Source organism: Danio aesculapii, chromosome 20 (genome assembly GCF_903798145.1).
Source record: "Danio aesculapii chromosome 20, fDanAes4.1, whole genome shotgun sequence".
Taxonomy (NCBI): Eukaryota; Metazoa; Chordata; class Actinopteri; order Cypriniformes; family Danionidae; genus Danio; species Danio aesculapii.
Window position 1 is genome coordinate 34,978,964 of NC_079454.1, and position 22,566 is coordinate 35,001,529.

Consider the following 22,566-nt stretch of genomic DNA (forward strand, 5'->3'; position numbering starts at 1 on the left):
CAGCTGATTATTTCTCCATTTTATTTCTAATATTTTAAATATGTTTTTGTAATAAATGGAAACCAAAAATTACACTCATCATCTCTGCTTTTTGGCTGATCCGAAAAATGGTCCGATCCATGATTGAAAAAACATAATGTGATCCGAACCATGAGATTTGTGATCAGTTATACCACTATTCTCCAGAAAATTGTATATGCTTATTTATAAACACAGGAATTACCCCCTATGATGAAAACCACTGGTCTGATCTAATTGGAATGGTTGTAATTATTACTAACACTTCAGAAAACAAAAACACACCAAACATTCATGATTGGTGTACTGCTGAACACACACACACACACACACACAAATGATGCACAGACTTCGTTCATCAGTACTCCTAAATAAATGAATGTAAAATATAGTCTATGCTCCTCCTGCTTCAACTATTCATTATTATAGAAAAATGTGAATGAAAACAGAAGCTATTATAATTTTTAATTATCATTGAATAATTAAATAAATAAACAGGTTATAATAGATCATAACATAATTATGCCTAAATGATGAACAATAAGTCTGATCAAAAAACAAAAAAAGCAGCATGCGTTACGTACCAGGAGCGCTGATCTGCAGAGGGGTTGTGGGTACACTGCGTCCCCCCGACTCATCCTCATGAGATCCCAAGTAAACGGAGCTCTCATACATGCCTAAACCTGCACAGCACAAAAGACACATTCAAAACTGAACCAACCAATATTTGACAAGATAATTCATGGTCTCTAAAATTAAAATGATCCTGTTTGACCTTGTGAGGGCAGCTGGCTGAGGTCTGAGTGAGAGGAGCTGGTCTGCGGGAGCTCATCTGAAAGCCCGAACCGAAAGCGTGGTACACCTGCCACCTGTGGAGAACTTCATTCGACAACACAACACATTTTTTTGTGGCACCATGATTAAGTAATAATAATAATAATAATAATAATAATAAAAAACACAACAGTAAACATGACATGATGAAGAGTAGCTAGTCTGTATACAGTTTGGTCAATTTGTGAATATACAGTTTATTCAATTTGAATTAATGACAAATAGAAATATTGATCCATTCAATTTCATACACAATGTTAAATAATTTAATATTTTAAATTTCACACTTAAATAATTCATACAATAACAAAATTAAATACATTAAAGTAACTAAAACCAGTGACTCCCAATATATACTTTGTGGTGCAGTCTCTCACTGTAATCATTTTTGAAAGCGGACGGACGATTTCTTCTTGTTTTTGGGTGATCGACAAACTTTTTGGTGCGTTACTCCCACATTGCGCTCTGGATGGTGATGTTGCCAACCAATTAGGCTAACACAAGAAAATTCCTTTATGGAAAGATGACAGATATATATATATATATATATATATATATATATATATATATATATATATATATATATATATATATATATATATATATATATATATATATATACACATCTCTATCTAATAATACATTATATAGTGTAATTCATTAATGAAGATGTGTAAATTTACAATATAATGCTTTTTTGTAATATTTACCTTTATAAATTACTTTAGTATTTCAAATGTGCAAGTATAATTTGTTTCTGTTTAGCACAGAATATTATTTGTAGTAAATAACTGAGCAATTTAGCCTCATGTTTCATTGATTGACATTGATGTTTTATTGATCACTAAGGTTTGATTGACTTTGATTTAAATTGCTTCAACACAAAAGTGAAAATTGCAAAAATAGCTTAGATGTACGTTTTATTGAAATTTTTTTTTAATTAGAATTTAAAAAAAATAGCTTAGATGTAGCTAAGCTACTTTTGTCAAGTTTTGCTACATTTCCCAGGGTGTAGCATTTAGTGTAGTTAAGCTACATTTTAAGTAGAGTAGCTAATAGCTTAGCTCACTACATTTTTCAAGCCCAACAATGAAAAATTATATGGCTGTTAGACTGTTGCGCTTTTTTGTGTTTTCAATAAGCTCACTTATAGACTTCCTACTGATGTGTGCACTGTTGTGTGCAACGTTTGTAAGTTTATGACCACCTTTGAAGATAGTGGGGATCGCAAGCCACTGGAATCAGCTAAAACGTTTGTGAATCCCTAAAATAGACTATAGTAGGCTATATGATATAGCTCTCGTATACGCTATAATTAATATTGAGCAGTGAGGGGCCTACACAGTTTTCACTGTCATTGGACATTACACATACTGTATGGCTTCTACGAATCCATCAGAGCGAAGAGGAAGTGTAGGAGTGCTGGGAACCATCCTGTCATCATCATCAAAGAAAGGCTGCTGTTGGGAAAAAGAAAAAAAAAAAAAAGATAAGGCAATAGTACCCATTCAAAATCAAGTGCAGAAACACAAAAACAACCAAAATAAGCATCAAAAAAGCCACTCACTGCACTACTGGCCATTCCAGGAGCAAGCTGAAGGCCTCGTCCCACTGACTGCCGGCGAGCTGGGAGACGCTGCAGACACATGCAATTTTTTTAATGCACACTCCAGGCACTGCCTAAGAACAATGCAAACTATGAAAAAAAGTTAACAGTATCTGAGACCTGTACACATACCTGGACTTGAGAAGGAGGCCCGAGTTCCTGAGAAGGAACAGCCAAGATGTTCAGTCGAGGTGGCAGAGGATGTTGAGGCCTTCTTGGGGACTGTGGAGGTCGAGGAGCAGAGCTGGTGACGGGGGCGTCAAACATTTCCAATGTGTTAGATTCAACTGAGATGGATAGAAAAAGAAGACATTTGAATTCTGGAAGCTTCAACATCATTAATTGTAACCAAATGGAAAAGATACAGTACATAGAACAGTGGTGCTCAACCCTGTTCCTGGAGATCTACCTTCCTACAAAGTTCAGCTCCAACCCTGATTAAACATACCTGAAACAATTAATTAGGACCTGAACAGCACTTGATAATTACAGACAGGTGTGTTTGATATGGGTTGCAACTGAAATTTGCAGGAAGGTAGATCTCTAGGAACAGGGTTGGTCACCCCTGACATAGAAGATGCCACACTACGTCCTGTCAGACAGATGCTCATTTAGGACGTGCTCACTTACAGCTCTGGGAATCTGCCATGCGCTGAGTGGAGTCTGTTGCTCCAAGACTTTCTTCTGTCTCAGTGCCCGGATCAGTGGGATCAGGGCCCTGGGGAAAAATTAGAGGCAGAATGGAGAGGAAGTTAAAAAGTAGAATTTGAGGAAATAGCATATGTGGTCCATTTTCTGAAACTGAGAATGCTAGTCCAAGTTATAGACTTTAGAATGAGTGTGTTATTATCAGAGATGTGGAAATGTTGAGTAGTCAAACTGGGGCTATTTTGCCAGCGATTCACAAAAACATTGCATAATGGCAAGCTGCAGTTAGCTCAAATATATATGTAATAGGGTTGGAAAAGCTAAATTCCAGTCTAAATTCCACATAATGAATTGACAGTTAGCCCGCTTAAATTTGAAGTGGGTATAACCCCTAGTAACATTTCCAAGTAGATATCGCTGTAGCTCAGAGACCTCCAAGCGTAAAGCAGATCTCACATCGGAAGTACCGCTCGGCGCCACAACATGGGCCTCAGTTTCATTTGACTTTAAACCTACTTCTAAATTCTGACTAGTGCAAATCTTTACCTCTGTGTCATCTCCTTCGTAGGCCTCATTGTCATCTCTGCTCTCCTCATTGCTTTCTTCTCCCTCTTCCCCAATCCCTCCATCCTCTTCATCGTCATCATCTTCCTCCTCCTCTTCCTCATCCTCCTCCTCATAATCCTAATGCAGGGACAAGCGGTTTATATAACAGGATTGATCATCACTTCATTTTACCTGCAGTGCGAGGACACACCTGCTCTTCTTCCTCTTCCTCCTCCTCCTCCTCAGACTCCTCTTCCTGTTCTCCTTCGCTCTCAGTGTCACTAACAATGACTATGACGTGGTGATCGGGCTCCTCTGGGCTTCGATGGGTCTCAGATGGATGGGGCAGTATTCGATCTCCAGGGACAGACTGAGATGGTCCTGGTTCCTCATCCATTTCTTCCAGAGTAGAGTAGTTCTCCAGCTCCTTCAAACAGACAGGAGATAAAACACCCATTTCGGTCAGTTTCACACTTCTGCTCGGTTTACTAAAACTGATTTTGGATTAAAGCACATTTTTGCTTGCATTAGAGACTGTGATTTTACACAATTTCGAATAAATAACTATTATATGTATTATATTATAACTATTATACTATAATATGACTGATTCAACGACTGACTTGTCAATACTCGTTTCATTACTGGATGATTCAGCTTTTTTAAACTCTTGATTAAAAGACTTCACTGAAAGCAGTAATTATTATCTTTGATAAATGCTTCAATAACTTGCTCACATAGAGATGATTCACTCACATATACAGTCAGGTTCATAAATATTAAGACAGACACAATTCTAACAGTTTTGGCTCTATACACAAACCTGATGGATTTGATATTAAAAACAAGATGTGGTTTTACTGCAGACTGTTTAATTTGAGGGTATTTACATCCAAATCAGGTGAACTGTGTAGGAATTACAACAGTTGACATATGTGCCTCCCACTGGTTAAGGGAATTAAAGCTGACAGTCTGCAGTTAAACCACATCTAGTTTGTTTCATGTCTTGTTTGTTCTGTTTGTGTCGATGTTCCAATAATTATGGACTGTACTTCCCATGTTTTATTACTGGATGAACCAGCATTTTTAAAATAGTTGTCTGAATGAACGATTCAATAATCAATTTATAAGTTTTATTTTATAGATAAATTACAGATTTGTTGAAAGATTCAATGAATCTATACATGTCAAACGCTTAATACCGGATGAACCAGCATTTTGGAATGAATCATCTGAATGAATGATTTAATGGCTCGCTAAAGAAGAGTTGACTCATTCAATTTCTGGATGAATGAGCATATTTGAATGATTCAATAAATCGCTCTAAACAAGTTCACGTGTCATTACTGTATAATGATTAAACATCTATTTATATTTAAAAATCTATTCATAACGACTATGCTTTATTTTCTAAACAAATTACAGATTAGTTAAATGATTCACTCATAAATACTTTCCATGCTTAATTACTGGATGAATCAGCATTTCTGAACTAATCATCTGAATGAATGATGTAATGGCTCACTAATAAAGAGTTTTTACTCTTTCAAGTCCTGTATAAATCAGCGTTATTGACCTGAAAGATGAACACAGCTCTAAAAGAAACAGGAAGTTCATAAACACATCATCCAGCCATTACCTGTCCAGCATCAGGGGCCTCCTGAATCTCACCCGGTACAACACTTTCAGCCTCAGTGCTGTCCTCAGCTAACATCTCTTCCTGCAATGTGAAATTTGCTATTTTATATTGCACATACTTTAAATCTTTATATAAAATTAAGCAAATGACACCAACAAGACTTAAACACAACAAGCTATAGTAATGAGCCTCACCTCCAGCCCAACTCTATGAATGCGGAGCCTTTTGCAAATAGGAGAGTCATTGGGCTCATCTTGGGACTGCGTGTCAGCAGACATGCTCTCTTGTTCCTCTTCACGGGGGCGTTTGCTTAAGGCACTACTAGGAGATGCAGACACTACAGGAAAGACAGATAAGAGACCACCCATAAACTGACATGCATGACAACAGCGTTCAGCTAATATAAATGTTTGCAAGTCAGCATTACCTGCACTGGCACTGCTTGTGCTAGGGGTGGCGCTCCAGAGCCCTGTGGATGTAGAAAGAGGCCTGTCTAACTGTGAGGTTGGCAGCATTACAGCAGCTGGGGGCTCCTGATTGGACGGTTCAGCAGGGGGTTGGGTTTGTTGTTGGGTGGGCTGGATGAATGCAGTGGCTTGGCTCTGCTGTTGAACATTCAGCAGAGGCTGAGTCAGTGTGGTCTGAACATTAGGGCTGGTGGACCGTACGGAACCACTGGCACTGCCATACACAGTCACATGCTCTAATGGGGACTCGGAGGACTGCATGGCTGCAAGGTCAGGAAGAAAAAATTTAAGTTAAATTTTTTTTTTTAAAGAGTATTAATTTTTCAATATGCACACACAAAAAATGAAAAACTTGAAATAAAATTATGAACTGTTTCCCATTTTCAAACAGATTTAATTTTTTATATTTCCAGTTCTTATTTTAATCAGTTGGATCAATTTACTTACAAACTACTATTAATAATGTTTTATATTTTCAGTTTCAGCTATTAAAAAAAAAAAAAAGAAAAAAAAAAGTTGCTGTCAACAAAACCTTTTTTTTCCAGGTTTATTAAAAAATGATATTTATTAATTGAACTAATATTAAAAATGTATATTTTATGGTTCAGTTAAAAACAACAACCCTGGTCCAAACAATCAAATAAATAATTATAACACAAAAACATCACTTACGCTCTTGGCTCTCCACCTGTGTGGTGGGCATGACTGTAGCAGTGGGTGTAGGAGTGGGCACCGGGGCAGGAGTGATCATGGGCTTGATGCTGGCTCTTGGAGTGGATTTGTTTCCAGGAATGACTTGAGGCTTGCTGGGGGTTGCCGCCAGAGGTGTAGGCTTTATATTGGCTGTTGGGGGATCTGAAGTGCTAGCACTATAAAAAGCAACAATGTAGAGAAACTTGATTTTTTAATATACAGTGCTCAGCATATTTGAGTTCACCCCCACAAATTTCTCATTTAAATTAATATTTTCTATAGGATGCTTTACAATAGTATATTTGTGCATATACATTAGTTTAGTCAGTACTGAAGCCAAATCTGGAGCTCATCTAACAAAATAACTTAAAATATTAAATAACATTTTCAAAAATAGCAACAAAAAAATAAATAAATAAAAAATAAAAAATAAAAAAATAATAAAAATCTACAATTTAATTTAAATGTTGTAGTTTGTAATTTCTTTGCAATATTTTGCATGAATTTAATTGTACTATCTTTCCATTTCTAAACATGTTCTGTGACATTATTTTAATAAATATATCTGTTTAATAAATCTGTTTTTACCCATATTCACTGAGAAATGGATATCTACAGTTTGGTAAAATTCCCTACCTTCCTCTTTCTGCCGCTGGTGTTGTCTTCAGAGAAATCTGTCGCTGTTCTGTCGTCCTTTGTGGTTCCTGGGTCTTCAAACAAGAGAAAAAAATAACAGCTATTTGAAAGCAAAGAACATTAGATGTCTAAATGTGTTCAGTTGCTTGTGAAGTCAAAGAGAAACACCCTATAAAATGTTATTAATGCACGTAAATGGGGATGCATATATCAATTTCTTACCAGATTAAGCTTAATATTTAGTGACTGAAAGTGGTGTATAAGGATCACAAGCATCCAAAAGATTTTATTGGCCCCATATTTTTGTTTTTCTTCTTATGGAAAAATTTTTTTAATTAATTAATTAATTAATTAATTAATAATTAATAAATAATAAATAATAAATAATAAATAATAATTAATAAATAATTAATTAATAAATAATATATATATTTGTGACTTGAAACTAATGGTAACTTGACAGGTGTTTATCACAGTTGTATGGATGCTTTACAGTCCAATCACCTGACTGAAAACTACGAATAAGCTTGCATTTGTAGGATTGTGGCATTACCTTGCTGGAGCCCTGCTCTTGTGGTTCGTCCCTCTGTTCTCCATGTCTTTCCTGCTGCTCGCGAAGGTCTCGTAGCTCCCTTTCCTGTCTGCTCAGACGCCCCTCATACTGAGACTTCAGCGCACTCACACGCACTTCCAACTCCTCTTTTTGTTGCTTCAGCTCCTCATTCTCTTTCTGAAATTGTCCTTTTATACCTGGATGTAGAAAAATGATAATGATAAGAAAAAGACTAAAAGCACAAAATATTCTCAAAAAGGGTCAGTTCTCACCAGTAAGCTGACTGATCTTCTGCTTGGCCAATAATATGGCCTTCTTGGTCCTCTCTTCCTTTTCAGTCAGCTGCTGTTTGAGACGCTCCTCCTGAGATGATTTCTCCTGAAGCTCCTGTCTGAGACGTGTTAACTCTGCCTGCAAACGAGAGGCCTGTTCCTGCGCACTGCGGGCCTCCATTTCTCGCTCGCCTACAGTCTGCAGAGGACAACAGAAGAGCCACACCATGAGAAAGACACCTGATCATTTTACTCTCATCTTAAAAGGTTCAGTTCGTAAGGGAGGATGTGCAGAGACACACAAGAAAAACAGGGATGCAGAGCTATATTTCGCTTAATTGATAAACAGCAAACTGGTAAGTTAGCAGAAAGCGGGTCTAGGGATGCACCAATAGCATGATTTTTACAACTGATTCTGATCTAATACCAGATTGCTTTTAAACAATCTGACCCCCAAAATAACAATGGCAGTGACTCGTGACCCCCAAATTTCTTGGAGGAGGTTATAAATATACAAACCAAAAAGGTTCTATATAAACGGGCATATTGACAACACAAAAGTGCAACAGTCTAACAATCATATTTTTAATAGTCAATTGTTAATTGGTTCAATTTAATATTAACGTTACCTAAAGAGACTGGTGGGCACAATGTTTTCCGCACAAGTCTATTCTTGGTTTACTTTCTAAGACCGGCACTGTATTTATTTTTAATGTATTTGATTGCCATAATGTGCCAATGTGCTGCAGCTGATGCTTTTGCTGTGTTGTTAATCTAACATAAACACACCAATACTATGAAGAAAATAAGTGAAAGGCTGATGGCTTTTCATTTGCATGTTGTTGTTTTTTATGTAACTATAAACTATTATTTTTATCTTCTGTAGGTTATGGATAAAATATGGTAATCCTAATAGTATCATAAAATTTATTTAACTTTTGGAAATTCACTTTAAAGGCAAACCCATTTGCATTTATCTACAAATGCAATATAATAATAGGAAATAAAACATCAATAAATCACAGAATAATAAATGTGCATCCTTAGATTTGGATCGATGCCATCTTGGGTGAAAATGTAGTATTTTCACCTTTCATTTGAATAGGATAGTGGAGGACAGACCAGAAAGCACTGGGAGAAGTGAGAGAGGAAGGATCAGCATAGGATCGAATTAGTGTTGCTGTGAGCACTATGGTGCTTTATGTCAGTGCACTTAACCACTAGGCTATTGGTGCCAAGTGAAAACGCAGTCTTAAAGCAGATACCCAGGTCAGAAGAAGGGGATAAAAAAAAAAATTTGTATAAACTGTAAAAAGACTCCTAAATGTAAACAAAAACTACGGACATGACAAACTAAGGACATGCTTTCACAACTAGATGACTGTTTCGGAACCGGTCTTATTTGCACAGTTAGCGTGGTTCGTTTGGCATATGAGAATCCAGCAATCATGCTCTGATCCGCGTCAAATCAAGATCGCCTGAATGAGCTGGTCTCTTGCTTGATTAAAACAGACTCTGTAGCGGATCGATTGTAGTGAGAAAGCAAAAGGATCCAACGAACCAGCTATATCACAGTGTATTATGGATATGTTATAGCCACATATACGCTATATGAATGAGAATTGAGTAGGGCGGGATGTCATTCCTACCGGTAAATGTGCTTTTAATGTGAATACGAAAGAGAAAGCATGCTGAAATATTAACAAGAGCTGTTAATCCATTAGAAAAAAAAAAGAATAATAATAATAAAAAATAAAAATCAACCTGATATTTTTTTCCATTTTTTTACTTATAAATTCTGGACAAAGTTTTTTTTGAATAGATTGATTTTTACAACACTTGACAACTGACGTGAGACCATGTATGAAGAAGTCTTACCTCTCTGGTTTATATTTATTGACGATGTCTGTGGGTGTCAAAATTAAAGTGCGCCTTTTCACTTATAATATCTTACTGCTCATCATCATAATGTATAATAACCACGTATGACAGCTGAGCAGAGTCCTCTAAAAAAATGAACGGAGAAACTCTGACCAATTGGAGGAGAGTTTACTTGCATGTGACTTGTTTTAATTATTTTGGTCTATTTAGAAACTTTGCAGTGTAAAAGCGAATCGCACCAAGAATAAAAATAAAACACCTGTTTCAGAACAAAATAATCAATCTACAGGTGTGAAAGCACCCTACAAGGAAGCCCTCTTTAAAATCACACATTGCACTTACTCTATTGAGATTCTCTAGTTGGCCTTCCAGTTCTCTTATCCTGATCTCTGATTGATTGAGGGACTCTTTAAGGTTCTGAAGCTCTTGAGCTGATGCCTGCTGTGCTTCCTGTTCCTGGACTGGTGCAGATGCCGCCGCTGCTACCAACTACACAAAGACCCAATTAACACAGACTTCCATGCCAAACACACACTTGTACACTCTTTATCATAAACCTTGACTTCTCACCTTTTCATATTCAACCTTAAGCTCCTCATATTGGGTTTTATAACGACGACCAATTTTTTTAACTTGTGTGATGGTTTTCAGTTTCTCCTGGATGTCCAGTATTTTGGCCTCCTGGTCTTTCTTCAGGTTGTCCCTCTCCACCATCACCTTTCCAAGGTTCTCCCTTAGGTTCTGCACCTGAGACTGCAGCGTAGTCAAAGAGCCACTGCTCCTGTAGAGAACAAGTCATTTATCAATACACAAAAATGAGAATCGAGATTTGTGGTGAATCCTGTGAAGAGAGCTGTTCTAACCTGGCAGCATCAGCTTTGAGTCGGCCAGTTTCTTCAACGAGTTGCTGGATGCGTTTGAGATGTGCTTCCCGCTCAGAGTGCAGACGCTTGTACTCTTCTGGGTCAGTGTCTTTTTGCTGGGTCACCAGGTGCTAAACACCATGAGAACGCATAATTAAAACAGTGATGTCAATGAAAATTTTCTGCAGAAATCACTTGAAGATACATGAAAGCTTCTGACCTGAGTGCGAGCTTTCCAGCGTTTGATGTCTTCTTCCAGAAGTTTCTTCTCTGCCTGAAGCATACCACTCTTCTCACTCAGCTCTGAATTGGACTCCTGCACCGGCATGATGTCTGACTCTAGTTTACGTATCTGTGAACAAAAACAGAAATTATAACTTTTGCCGTCCATTCTTAAATTGATAGTTCACCCAAAAATGACAATTCTGTAATTTATTGACCCATGACTACTCATGATTTGTTGGAAGTCAATGGTTACAGGTTTCCAACATATCTCAAATCATCCTTTTTAGTGTTCAACAGAATAAACAACTTAATATGGTTTAAAAAAAAAGAGTGTAAATAAAGAGTTTTCATTTTTGGGTGGACACTTTAAGCTATCACTTTTACACTATCACTTTAAGCAAGTGGATCTTGATGGCCATGTTTTTAATCTACGTTTTATTTAATTTGTGTGTTACATATTTTAATAAAAGTGTCTTGCCTTGGCTTGAGTATCCTGCAACTGTTTCTCTAGTTTTTCCTTCTCCTCTCTCAGCATCTTATTGGTCTCCATTAGAACATTCATGGTCTCTGTTTTCTTCATCAGCTCATCGTGCTGGGCTAGAGTCTTTGCAGTCACCTTTAGACAACAATCAAACAGATTGAGTAACAGCCACAAGCAAAAGGAATCTATAGTTCTTGTAAGGGAATACATGAGGGCTCTCTATGCCAACCTGCATCCTCTCTCTCTCTGCATTCAGACTCTCTTGCACATCCTTCAGCTCTCTCTCCAGATGCTCTACTCTCAGCCTGTGCCTCAGACTCTCCCCCTGGACCACCTCAAATCGAGACTCTGCGATCTCCTTCTCTCTGCGCACAAACCTGAAAACCAATTGTGAAGTGTGAGACTCATGAATGAGTACTCAATTGATTTCCTCATTTCTGCTCTGCTTCATTCTGTTTTTCAGCATTTTCTCTCCTTTAACACATTTTCTCTGCACATTCAGCCCAACGGACATGCTCAAAGTAATTTGTGTAATTACCAAATACAAATGTATATTATATACACTTTTGATTCTACATTAAATCATATGTGGTATCATTTAAAAAGCTTACAAAAAAAATAAATAAGGGGGAAAGTTACACAGGGATTAGCCACCAGGGTCATTCTCACCAAGTCTAAAGAGCCTTAACTCAATTATTGTTGAGTAAAAGCAATCAATTTCCCAGTTAATGGCTGATGACAGACAGTTGCTTGGTGCAAACTATGATCACAAAGAGAAACCTGAGTATTTCCAGAAGCTGCTCCTGTGACTTTCCTTCTTCAGTCAGAGAGACGTTGAGTGGACTCTCAGTGGTGGCTCGCTTCAGCTGACTTGCCATCTGTCCACTCAAAGTCTGGATCTGCTCATGGAGGAGTTTGTTCTGCCTCTGCAGATTTTCACAGCGGGACTGGATCTTACACTGCTCCTCCTGACATGAAGAGAGAAACAAAACAAGTGTAAACACAAATAAATAGCACTTCTAACTCTATGATAGACATCTTGTTGCAATTCCTTTACCTTAAGAATCTTCTCTTGTTCCTCCCAGGACACACGAGCCTCTAGCAGTTGTGCGCTGGTGATCTGAACTTTCTCCTCCAGCTGCTGTCTGACAAGAGCCGCCTGTTGAGCCTGAGCTTTGGCAGCCTGCAGAGCCTCCACATCTGCGGCATGCAGTAACATCTCCCTCTCATATTTATCCTGTGCCTCAGCTGCCATCTTAGCCTGCTCCTGACCATCCAGTAAGGCCTGCTGCTCCTGTGCCACAGCAACAGCTTCTTTCTCCTGGGTACACTGGAGCTCTGCCTGCACACTGCTGAGAGACTTTCTCAGCTCGCTCAGCTGTGACAAAAGAACAAGACAAAGGCAAATTCTGCCTCTTAAAATTCTGTTCTCTTAAGATAGGCAAGAAAGGCACACCACAGAAATATTAATGAACAATAATAATTACATAAATAGCCTTTAGTGTATGTAGCCCCTGTGACACTATGTCTCCCTCCATCTATTTTATGTGCTTACAGGTTTCCAACATTTTTCAAAATACATAATTTGGCAGAACATAAAAATTCTAAGTGGTTTAGAACAAGTCAAAGGCAAGTACATTATGGCAGAATTTTCAGTGAAATGTCACTTTAAGAGGTCCTTAAAATTACCATCCTTTTGAGTCATTAATAATAAAAAAACAGGTCTTTTTAAACAGGTAAAAATCTAGTGAGCCAAGGCTGAAATTCACTACCTCTTGCTCTACAGCAGCAACAGCTTTGCTCTTCTCTTCCAGCAGGTTCTGTTTCTCCTTGTCCATTTCCAGCATTTTTTGCTCCAGCTGTTTATACTTCTCCTGAGCTGCCTCCACTTGGTTTTCCACAGATGAGCGAACCTGCTCAGTTACCTAGAAGGGGGAAACAAACAAAAAGATTCTAAAATTCAAACAAAAGTGCCAATGAAATGTAGGTTAACAATGTACTTTAAGCCAGCCTGTGGTAAGTTTCAAGTTGCCTTTAATAGTCGAGCACAGTTTATTCATTTATTTATGTTTTAATGCCAAATCAGCAGCATTGGCTATATTTATGGCAAAACATATACAACATACAAAAAAACAAAACAAAAAAAAACATACTAATAGCAACAATACTAAAGAGTCGTACAATCTTTTAGTTTGATTAAAGATAAATATTCTAAAATTGCTCCTGAAGGCACCTTTTCAAAAATTTCATTTAAATTATTTCATGAATAAAAATGTTCTCTAATATCATTTAAAAATACACATTCTATTAAAATATGGTCTATCGTTAAAATATTCTTAATCACAAATAGGTTTTTCTATCCCTTTCGTCTTGTGTGTCCAATTCTACATCTCGTATATACAACCTGGTCATGTCTATTTTCAAAATAGTAATTATTTCTTTCATTTACAAATGGATTCACTTCATACAATTTGTTATTTCTACATTCATCCCATTCTATTAGCCATTTAGTCGAGCACTGCGATGTGATGTGAATTGAATAAACTAAATTGGCCATCCTGTATGTGTGTGAATGAGAGTATGGATGTTCCCCAGTACTGGGTTGCAGCTGGAAGGGCATCAGCTGTGTAAAACATATGCTGGATAAGTTGGCAGTTCATTCTGCTGTGGTGACCCCTGATAAAAAAAAGGACCACACTGAAAGAAAAACAAAATGAATAAATGAATGAAAATGTCCACCTACCTGCTTCTCTTTATCTAAAGACTCCTCCAGGCTAAGACTCATAGCCTTGTATTGCTCCATACTGGCAGTGGTGTTTTTAAGTCGCTCGGTCAGTTCTTCAATCCTGTTCTCAGTCTGTCTTATCTGTGTACGCAGAGCCTCCATGTCTCTCTCACTGCCCTGCAGGCCTGAAGTAGTAAGAAAAAAAAAACTTTAGAAAAAGTCTATTTCATCTACAAAGGAGGTTAGGGAAAACCCAACCAAAGCGATTAAAGTAAATTAATGAACATTAAGTAAACGAAGCAAATAAAATGTCTCACCTGTATGTACTGCAGGGGACGCCAGCCGGCTCTCCCCGCTATTCAACTGCAGTCTCAGGTTGGTTAACTCAAGCTGTGCAGCACTAAGCTGTTCTCTTGTCTTGTGGTGCTGAGCAATCTGTGTTTCTAGCTGCTTCTTAGTGTCCAGCAGCTGTACCTGTGATGCAGAGAAATAACAAACAGAAGCAAATATGTAAAGACTCTAATTAGGAAAAATAATTAAGGATAGCGAGATGAAAATCTCACATCTTGATTCCGTGCCAGCAGGTGCTTCTGCTCCACCTCATTCTCAAGTCTCTTCTGCAGCTGGGTGATCTCTCGCTCCTGCTTCTCAATCTGAGCAGTCAGCCGTTGTCTGGTCTCCGTCTCAGAACGCTCTAGAGTAGTCTGCAAAATTCATTCACAGATGCTATATGTTATAAAAACATCCCGAGTTTGTATGTAGCAGAGTTTGGGCTATTTGATGAAAGCAGTGATGACCTGTATTAATTTGAGGTTGGTCAGCAGCATGTTTTGGCCGAGCTGTTGGGCCTGGAAGGACTCTTTCTCCTGGGTCAGTCTGATCTCCACTAGCTTCAACATATCCCTCTCTTTACGCAGGTTCTCTAATTCAGACTGAAACAAAGACAAAATTATCATTTTGAATGTAGATTGAACAGAGGGCGTACTCACACTATGTATAGTTGCCTTAAACCAGGCTGAAGCATGGTTGTCCCCCCTCCCGTCTGCCCCGACGGCCCACACACATTGCATTCGAGCCTGAGCATGCTTACATCATCGATGATGAGCTTTTCAGTTTAACAGATGAGAAACGCTCTCGCTCTGCACAGTGGAGATTTCTTTAGTTATATCGTTTTAAATGCAGTGACATGCAGTCAAATATTTCGCTGAACAGATAAGCCACCTTTGACGCTCAAACAATCATAAAGTCCTCATGCTGCAAAAATTAGGAGGTTTGCTGAAGGTGCAGCTGTTGCCCAGTGAGGGGTTTGCGTCTTTAATAATCTACGACAGTTTGTGTTCATTGAACAGTAAGAATGATTATTAAATCCATACAGTCCCCTAAAAGTGACGTTTCGTCTTCAGTTTCGGGCTCAGGCACTCTTTGCACTCACATTACAACCGTACCACGCCAAAGCCCAAGTGAACCGTGCTCTGGCACACCTCTTCCAACCTGGTCAGGGCTGGCCAACTGAACCGCGCCTGAGCCCGATTCAGAGCACTCACACTTCTCAAACGCTCTGTGGAACAGGCCTGAGCACGGTTCGGATAGAATAGTGTGAGTGCGCCCTAACAGACTGAAGTGGTGTTTGAGTGAATTAACTAAGAACGTACCTCAGCAATAGAGAGTTTCTCAGCTGCTGTTTGTCGGTCCTGTGTGAGGGTGTGCGTGGTCTGTTCACTCTGCTTAATTGCTGCAGCCTGTTTCTGAAGCTTCTCATTCAGAGAGGCAATATCCTTACGATAGCCCTCAACATTATCCTGGAGCATCTCATATCTGACATGAACACCACATAACAAAAAAAATAAATCAAGCTTTATACAGGTAAGAAACACCATGATGACCAAAAGAGATATGACTGAATACCTTTTGGAGGTGAACTCCAGCTGTGTGGAGATTTTCATGTTCTCTGAGCGAAGTTCGGTAACTTGATCCTGCAGTTTCTCATTTTGCTCAGTTTGTCCCTTTTCAGACTCAATTTTCTCCTTCTTATAGGCCACAAAGACCTCCTGAAGCTGAGAAAACACAGGACAACTTTAATTTTGTGTTTATAGTTATATAATATCTTTACGAAAATCCATAATTTCCAGAATAAACACCCTTACCTAAAACTTACTCTTCATTTAAAGAACGCTGAAATAACACTACTGTTATATTCACTGTTTGATCAAATTAATGTAGCCTTGCCAAGCAAGTGGATTAATTTGAAAACTTTTAGCTCGAAGTCTATGTTAGTGATGAAAAAAAAAAATGCCGCCACATGCCTACCTGCTTCAGTGCAGCCTTGGCCTCAACTGACTCAGTGGATTCTATGGCTGTGGCAACCAGTGCTGTAGGGGTGCCGGTGGTGGGTGTAACGGCTGGAGAGCGACGAGGCGTAGAGGTCAGCATAAGTTCCTCAGCACCAGCACCTGTCACAGTACAAGCATATACCCTTTCATTAATTGTGAAAGATTTCCATTAAAGTGATAGTTTATGTTTTAAGTCAGATAAAAAGCTTAATAAAACATTTTCTCATTCTGGTGCTTTTGTTATTCATAAAATCTTGCATGGCCTGAAGATCACTCCAACTTTCCTTTCAAGAGTTCACACTTAGATATTGTTTGACAATGTTAGCAAGTTTGGCATGCTGTCCTGGGAGGAAACCCTGAGCTCGGAGATAATTGAGACCAGGGCTCCCGCCTGGTCGATAGAGTATGTAAGGAGAGTACCAGGTATTTCTCGAGAGCTCCCCATGGTAAAGGAAGAAAGGCGGGAAAAGGTGTGGATGGAGGGTTTCTTCGAAAAACGAAGATAAGGGAGTGATTTTAGCTAGGCTACCTATTGTAAATTTGGATTAATCTGATTGGTTAGCTGATGATTGAAGATGAGTCCAGATACGGTCAATCATATCACATCATGTGCTCCTCTCGAAATTAGTTTGTGAAACTTCACAAAGTAGGACAAATTTAGCACAGAATACTGTCATGAATACAGTCTACTTTTTAATGAAGGACATAAATAATACATTGCATGTAACATATGCAGCATGGAAGAATTCTTTGAAAATTTAGCACTTTTAATGGATAGCATTATAAAGGCATGCATGCACATTTATTTCTCCTACTGTAGCACAAAATAAAGAGTATGTATTTGACTAACAGGTTGAATAAACGCTACCAGTATTTTCAGGCGAATAATCATTACCCTGCGGGAAAGTGACTCCAGTGGTCTGAGTCAGAAGCATGCGGAACATGTCCCTCTGTCGTGCCACAGTGTCAACCTTCTGCAGATCCTGAGTTCTCTTTTCCTTCAGCTGCTCCAACTCTCGCTGAAGCTCCTCGAGATATTTCTCCACTTCACTGCGTCTGAACACACAACCAGCATTATGCATGGTCCAGTTAATATCACAATCCACACTTGAAATCACAAACACACTCACTTCATGGTGTCTCCCTCCAATTCATCCTTCTCCTTTTCCTCGCTAAGGTCTCTGAGGGCCACTAGGAGTCGCTGGTTCTGCTGCTGCAGCTCTTCAACGCTACGGAAGGTGACCAGGTGCTGAGAAATCACCTCTGATGTGCTGCTCACATCTGCCGAACCCACCTCATCATCCTCCCGTATCACATGGTTACCACGTGCTTCCTCCAACTCAACGAGAAGGACCCGCACCTGAGATAACAATTTTAAAATTATTGCAACTTAGATCTTTTTTTTATTTTGCTCTGGCATGAAACACTGATCTCAAAGCTGTGTCCTCATGCCTCACCTGTTGAGCCATGTCAGCCAGCTGAATCTCAAACCTCTGGTTATCTCTATCCAAGACTGATGCACGCTTGTTGCTTTCATCGGATTCCTTCTGCAAGCGATGGACCTCCTGGAAAGTACCAAAAATAAACTTATAGATTAGGTTTCATAAATACAAAAGCAATCATCTGGTGATGTGACATGCAATAAAACTCTTCTATTCTCACCATGACAGCTTGCTCTAATTTAGCAGAGAGACTGGAAACTGATTTCTGCATGCGCTCATACTCTTCTCTCTGTCTTTTCAGTATAGGAGCCTTTGCTTCCATCTCCTGCACAATGTCATCCAGGTACTTGTGCAGTCGCTTGTTCTCCAGTTTTTCACTCTGTAACTGTTCTTGGGTCTCCACGTATGCAGTATATATCTACAAAAAAATAGGAGAATGTGCGTTAGCTTGTTTTAATGATTCATGAAAATGAACCTAAGACTGGTATAACCAATCAGAAATTATGTCATCACCTCTGTGAGTTTCATGCCTGGTTTGATAATTTTGGCAACTGCAGCAGCAGTGGGGGACATTGTGGTCACCTGCTCTTCTATAAGAACTGAAGCAGCTCCTGAAGTGGCAAATGAAAGACATTTATCATTTCATCCCACAAACCACTCGCCATAAAGTAGCAGAATTAACATAAATAACAATAAAAATCAAACAAAGCAACAAATTGCTAACCTCTGTGTCTGCTGTCAGACAACAAGTCATTAGCATTGTCCAGCTCTTTTTCCTGACTGTTTATTTTTTCTTTAAGTTCAGCAATTTCCTTATTCTTATGACTTTCCAGATCTGCCATCTTTACTTCCAGAGCTTTGTGTGCTGTTCAGAGTAGAAAAAACAATTGCATAAAAAGACTCAAGTAACAACTTCAAAAAAAAAAAAAAAAAAAAAAAAAAAAAAAAAAAAAAAAACAGTAAAATAGAGTTAAGGTTATTGCACGCAAAATCCTAAATTTTCGTATATTAAAAAATAAATTCAACCTCATGTTGTGTGAATCGTATTGACACGCTGCCTCCGAAACTTCCTGAATGAATGTGTGAAGTATCACAAGCGATGTATCAAAAATCCTGATTTCCTGACATATATTTAGCATTTCGGGATAATCGTAGTAGCGCAGCTCTTTGATAAGGAGAAGAACTCTCCTTTCTCTCCATGTAGGCCAGTATGAAATGAACATAATATTTAGCACATTCCTCTTTCTTTTTCTACTTTGCAGAAGAGAGAGGAGAACAGTATCACTGCTTAAACTGACTCCAAAATGTTTTGCGGTTTTTCGTAATGGATTGATTAATACGCATGGCACTCATACGCATCAATGCGCATTGTGTGCAAGGTATGTTTACGTGACGAATTTTTCGTATTTTGAATATGAAAAAACGCATACGAAAATGTCAGACTTCAGTGTGCAAAGACCTTAAAGCTAAACTATTTTACAGAGTTTTTTTTTTTTAGATCATTCATGTCTCTTACCCTCTCCAGCCTCTTTGAGCAGCTTATGAAGCTCATCAACAGCTCTGCTGAGCTCCTCACTCTTGGCCTCAGCATCAGCTGCTGCTCCCTGTGAATCATCAACATAACTACATTTGGCTATTACATAAAAAAGCTAGTCTAATACACACATTCCTTTTATTGTACAATTCAAAACTTAAGGCAATTTAAATGTACCTTGTACAGATTTGAGAGCTTGATGTTGGCATTGAGCTCATTACTGAACTTTTCTTCCAAAGCGGCTTGCTGTTCTTTTGCCTAAAAGTGCAACACATTTCCAACAGTATATTAAGAATTCTGAAACAACATTCAACCAATAACTGTGGTGACTTTTCGCATTGTCTGACCTCTCTCATCTTAATGATCATCTCCTCTGCTTGCTTCTGAAAGTTCTCATTGGATGCCTTCAGACTGGTCACCTGATCTTGGAGGCGGGTGATCTAGTCAGCCAAAGAGAGATTAGCACATACACAGAACAAGAACTTAGAAAATATTCCAATGCAGTGCAGGTGATATTTATAAAAGGTTTTTTTTAATTGATGCAAAACCCACACAGTACCTCATCCTCTTTGTTATTAAGGTTACACTGGAGCTCCAAGATCTCGTTGCCTCTCTGCCGGGACAGAGACAGCAGTTCTTCACTCTTGGCCTTAAGTTCGGTGTTCAGCCAGGTCACTTGAGACTGGAGTAGACCTTTCTCCTGCTCCATTCGTTTCTCCTTATACTAGAATACAAACATTTAAATCATGGTCAAATCACAAAGACAACATGTCAAAATTCTGACAATTACAACTACAAATTATAAATGCATTTAGCTACTGTGATAGTGTTTAAACAGGTTAACATTAGTGCTGATTCATGTATTGTATCAATGCATTCATATTTCATGAAAAATAAATACAATACAAAAAAAAAAAAAAAAAAAAAAAAAAGGTTTACCTTGATTGAGACTTCAGAGGTTTCTGACTCCTCCAGTTTGAGCTGAAGCTGCATTTTTTCTGCACTGACCTCCACCAATCGATCATTAAGACGCTTAAGGTCCTCTGTAAACAATAATAATAATAAACAAATTAAGGTCAATCTTTTAAAATCTACTAACCCAGCATTTTTTTAAAATAGCAATAGTTATTTTAAGTTCTATTTCATTTAATTTCAATCAGTTTTTTATGACAAGTAGGACTGCACGATATTGGAAAGATCTGACATTGCAATATTTTGTTTCGCTGCGATATACATTGTTTGAATATAATCTCAGCAGATGATATGAATAGCTATTTGGAAAGATTTCATTAATTTAGATTGATTGAGATGATTCTATGGAGTGAATCTGCATAAAATATAGTTAATTACAAGCAAAAACAAATAAATAAACAGTGCTTTAAGGTTTTCTGGTAAGTCTAATGGTTTTCAAATACTGAAATGAAACAAATGTAAAATATCATAAATAATAAAAAATATATTATATTATTTAGTATATCAGTATAAATAATAATAATGAATTTATTTTTATTTTTTAACTTTAATAAACAATCAAATCCTGTGATGTGACTATTGCAGGTACATACATTGCGATATCGATGCTCAAACAATATATTGTTCAGCCCTAATAACAATACATAAGTATTTCTATACTACTGATCAAATTACGAAGTTGATTCAAAATCAAAACATAAATCTGTGCAAACATTTTAGTGTATGTAAAAAAGCTGTCCAAACAGAATCTGCCCTTTCAGTATTACAGTACAACATTACAATAAAAAAAAGATTATTAAATAACACTTAAATACCGCTTTGGTGTTCCATCTCCTGAGATCTTCTTTCCAGTGTGCGGACCAGCTCTCGTTTTTCTGCTTCGAGCTCATCTTTGGCTTTGGAAAGGTCATTCTGCAAACAAGGCACAGTCTTTCTAGTCTCATCACAAACCTCAAGAAGGCACTCGGATCTTCTCCTCTAGAAAACCTTCATGTGAAATTTCTTTACCTGTTCAGATTCTAGTTTGGTGTATGAAGCTGCTTGCTCCTTATTGTTCTCTCTTAAACATTTCAGTTCATCCTCTGTAAACGAAAAGTAAAAATGCAGTACTAAGCATGACATTCTCCTCAAAAAATGTAAAAATTATACGAAAAAAGGTATTTGATTGCCACCTACATACCCAATTTACAGTGCTCTTCTTTCAGGATCTGATGTTCTTGAGTCTGGGACACAAACTGAGCCTGACTCTCTGCGAACTTCTTCTCGATGTCAAAATACTGTTGTTCTATATGAAGCAAGTAATATGACAAAACGAATCAACATGCCTCCAAACAAGTGCACGATAACAACGGGGAAAGAAAACGTTTCATTTATGTTACGAATTTAATTGTAACAAATGTTTACTAGATATAGTTTGCAGAACAACACCTCCAAGAATTAACGTAAACAACAACAACATACAAATGAACTCAAGATAACCAGACCCAGGCCTCGGTCGTGGCTATGAACTGTTTACATTCACTGAACAGCATAACTTAGCCTTACCGCTATCCACACGAAATTGCTCCTGTTGTGCCTTGAGGTCATCAACTTCACATTGCTGCTCAGAAATGTACTTCTCTAATTTAGTCAAAACAGTTTTTTGGAGTTTCGATATCTCCGACCGCTCAAGTATCTGCTGCAACACAGCCGCCATTTTTCGTTCCGGTGACTCCTCCTCGTCCGGCGCGTCAAACGCAAACGTGCTTATTACTATTTTCCGCAAGGTGGTAAAACGTCCACCAGGTGGCGCCCGAGTAGCTTTGGAGAAGCTCATTCATTCATTTTCTTTTCGGCCCTTTATTAATCTGGGGTCGCCACAGCAGAATGAACCGCCAACTTATCCAGCATATGTTTTACGCAGCGGATGCAGCTGCAACCCATCACTGGAAAAGCTTTGTAAACAAATTCTATACAATCGGTAAATGATCTACGAAGTCCAAAGACTATGAGAAATGTAACGTGAAAACTGCGTCCTTGCACAGGAGTAATTTGCACTTGAGTAAGGATAAAAATTTAAAATATTATACGTATTATATCGATGAATTTCAAACTGTTGAAAATATGGAATATATTTGATTCTTTTTAGTTTAGAAGTTAAAAGCTAAATCCTTACAAATTCCAGACTAAACAATAATGGAAACAGAACAAAGTCATCAAGT

At 38.1% G+C, this 22,566-nt stretch overlaps 1 protein-coding gene across 2 annotated transcripts in view; it reads right to left on the reverse strand.

Moving 5' to 3' along the window:
• tprb (translocated promoter region b, nuclear basket protein) overlaps positions 1-22,085 on the reverse strand; it is a 25,159-nt gene extending 3,074 nt beyond the window's left edge. Inside the window, exons 1-46 of one of the 2 annotated variants that reach the window (XM_056481537.1) lie at positions 21,911-22,085; positions 21,546-21,650; positions 21,374-21,447; positions 21,181-21,277; positions 20,333-20,436; positions 19,953-20,117; positions 19,741-19,833; positions 19,571-19,651; positions 19,376-19,463; positions 18,584-18,724; positions 18,373-18,470; positions 18,080-18,277; positions 17,875-17,982; positions 17,548-17,777; positions 17,313-17,473; positions 16,395-16,537; positions 15,993-16,141; positions 15,740-15,902; positions 14,885-15,019; positions 14,651-14,791; positions 14,405-14,561; positions 14,106-14,272; positions 13,135-13,287; positions 12,420-12,740; positions 12,143-12,330; positions 11,592-11,739; positions 11,360-11,497; positions 10,877-11,008; positions 10,657-10,787; positions 10,364-10,574; positions 10,136-10,282; positions 7,913-8,111; positions 7,641-7,837; positions 7,088-7,161; positions 6,431-6,627; positions 5,719-6,021; positions 5,486-5,628; positions 5,292-5,372; positions 3,864-4,079; positions 3,653-3,790; positions 3,089-3,176; positions 2,591-2,745; positions 2,420-2,488; positions 2,227-2,309; positions 794-897; positions 603-701 (exon numbers count right to left, since the gene is read on the reverse strand). In XM_056481537.1, coding sequence (XP_056337512.1) covers positions 603-701; positions 794-897; positions 2,227-2,309; positions 2,420-2,488; positions 2,591-2,745; positions 3,089-3,176; positions 3,653-3,790; positions 3,864-4,079; positions 5,292-5,372; positions 5,486-5,628; positions 5,719-6,021; positions 6,431-6,627; positions 7,088-7,161; positions 7,641-7,837; positions 7,913-8,111; positions 10,136-10,282; positions 10,364-10,574; positions 10,657-10,787; positions 10,877-11,008; positions 11,360-11,497; positions 11,592-11,739; positions 12,143-12,330; positions 12,420-12,740; positions 13,135-13,287; positions 14,106-14,272; positions 14,405-14,561; positions 14,651-14,791; positions 14,885-15,019; positions 15,740-15,902; positions 15,993-16,141; positions 16,395-16,537; positions 17,313-17,473; positions 17,548-17,777; positions 17,875-17,982; positions 18,080-18,277; positions 18,373-18,470; positions 18,584-18,724; positions 19,376-19,463; positions 19,571-19,651; positions 19,741-19,833; positions 19,953-20,117; positions 20,333-20,436; positions 21,181-21,277; positions 21,374-21,447; positions 21,546-21,650; positions 21,911-22,061 — 6,664 coding nt within the window. In that variant the 5' untranslated portion in view covers positions 22,062-22,085. Of the gene's footprint in view, positions 1-602; positions 702-793; positions 898-2,226; positions 2,313-2,419; positions 2,489-2,590; positions 2,746-3,088; positions 3,177-3,652; positions 3,791-3,863; positions 4,080-5,291; positions 5,373-5,485; positions 5,629-5,718; positions 6,022-6,430; positions 6,628-7,087; positions 7,162-7,640; positions 7,838-7,912; positions 8,112-10,135; positions 10,283-10,363; positions 10,575-10,656; positions 10,788-10,876; positions 11,009-11,359; positions 11,498-11,591; positions 11,740-12,142; positions 12,331-12,419; positions 12,741-13,134; positions 13,288-14,105; positions 14,273-14,404; positions 14,562-14,650; positions 14,792-14,884; positions 15,020-15,739; positions 15,903-15,992; positions 16,142-16,394; positions 16,538-17,312; positions 17,474-17,547; positions 17,778-17,874; positions 17,983-18,079; positions 18,278-18,372; positions 18,471-18,583; positions 18,725-19,375; positions 19,464-19,570; positions 19,652-19,740; positions 19,834-19,952; positions 20,118-20,332; positions 20,437-21,180; positions 21,278-21,373; positions 21,448-21,545; positions 21,651-21,910 lie in introns of both variants that reach the window. The other variant, XM_056481536.1, reaches the window with a different exon arrangement.
• Positions 22,086-22,566: the final 481 nt, after the last annotated feature.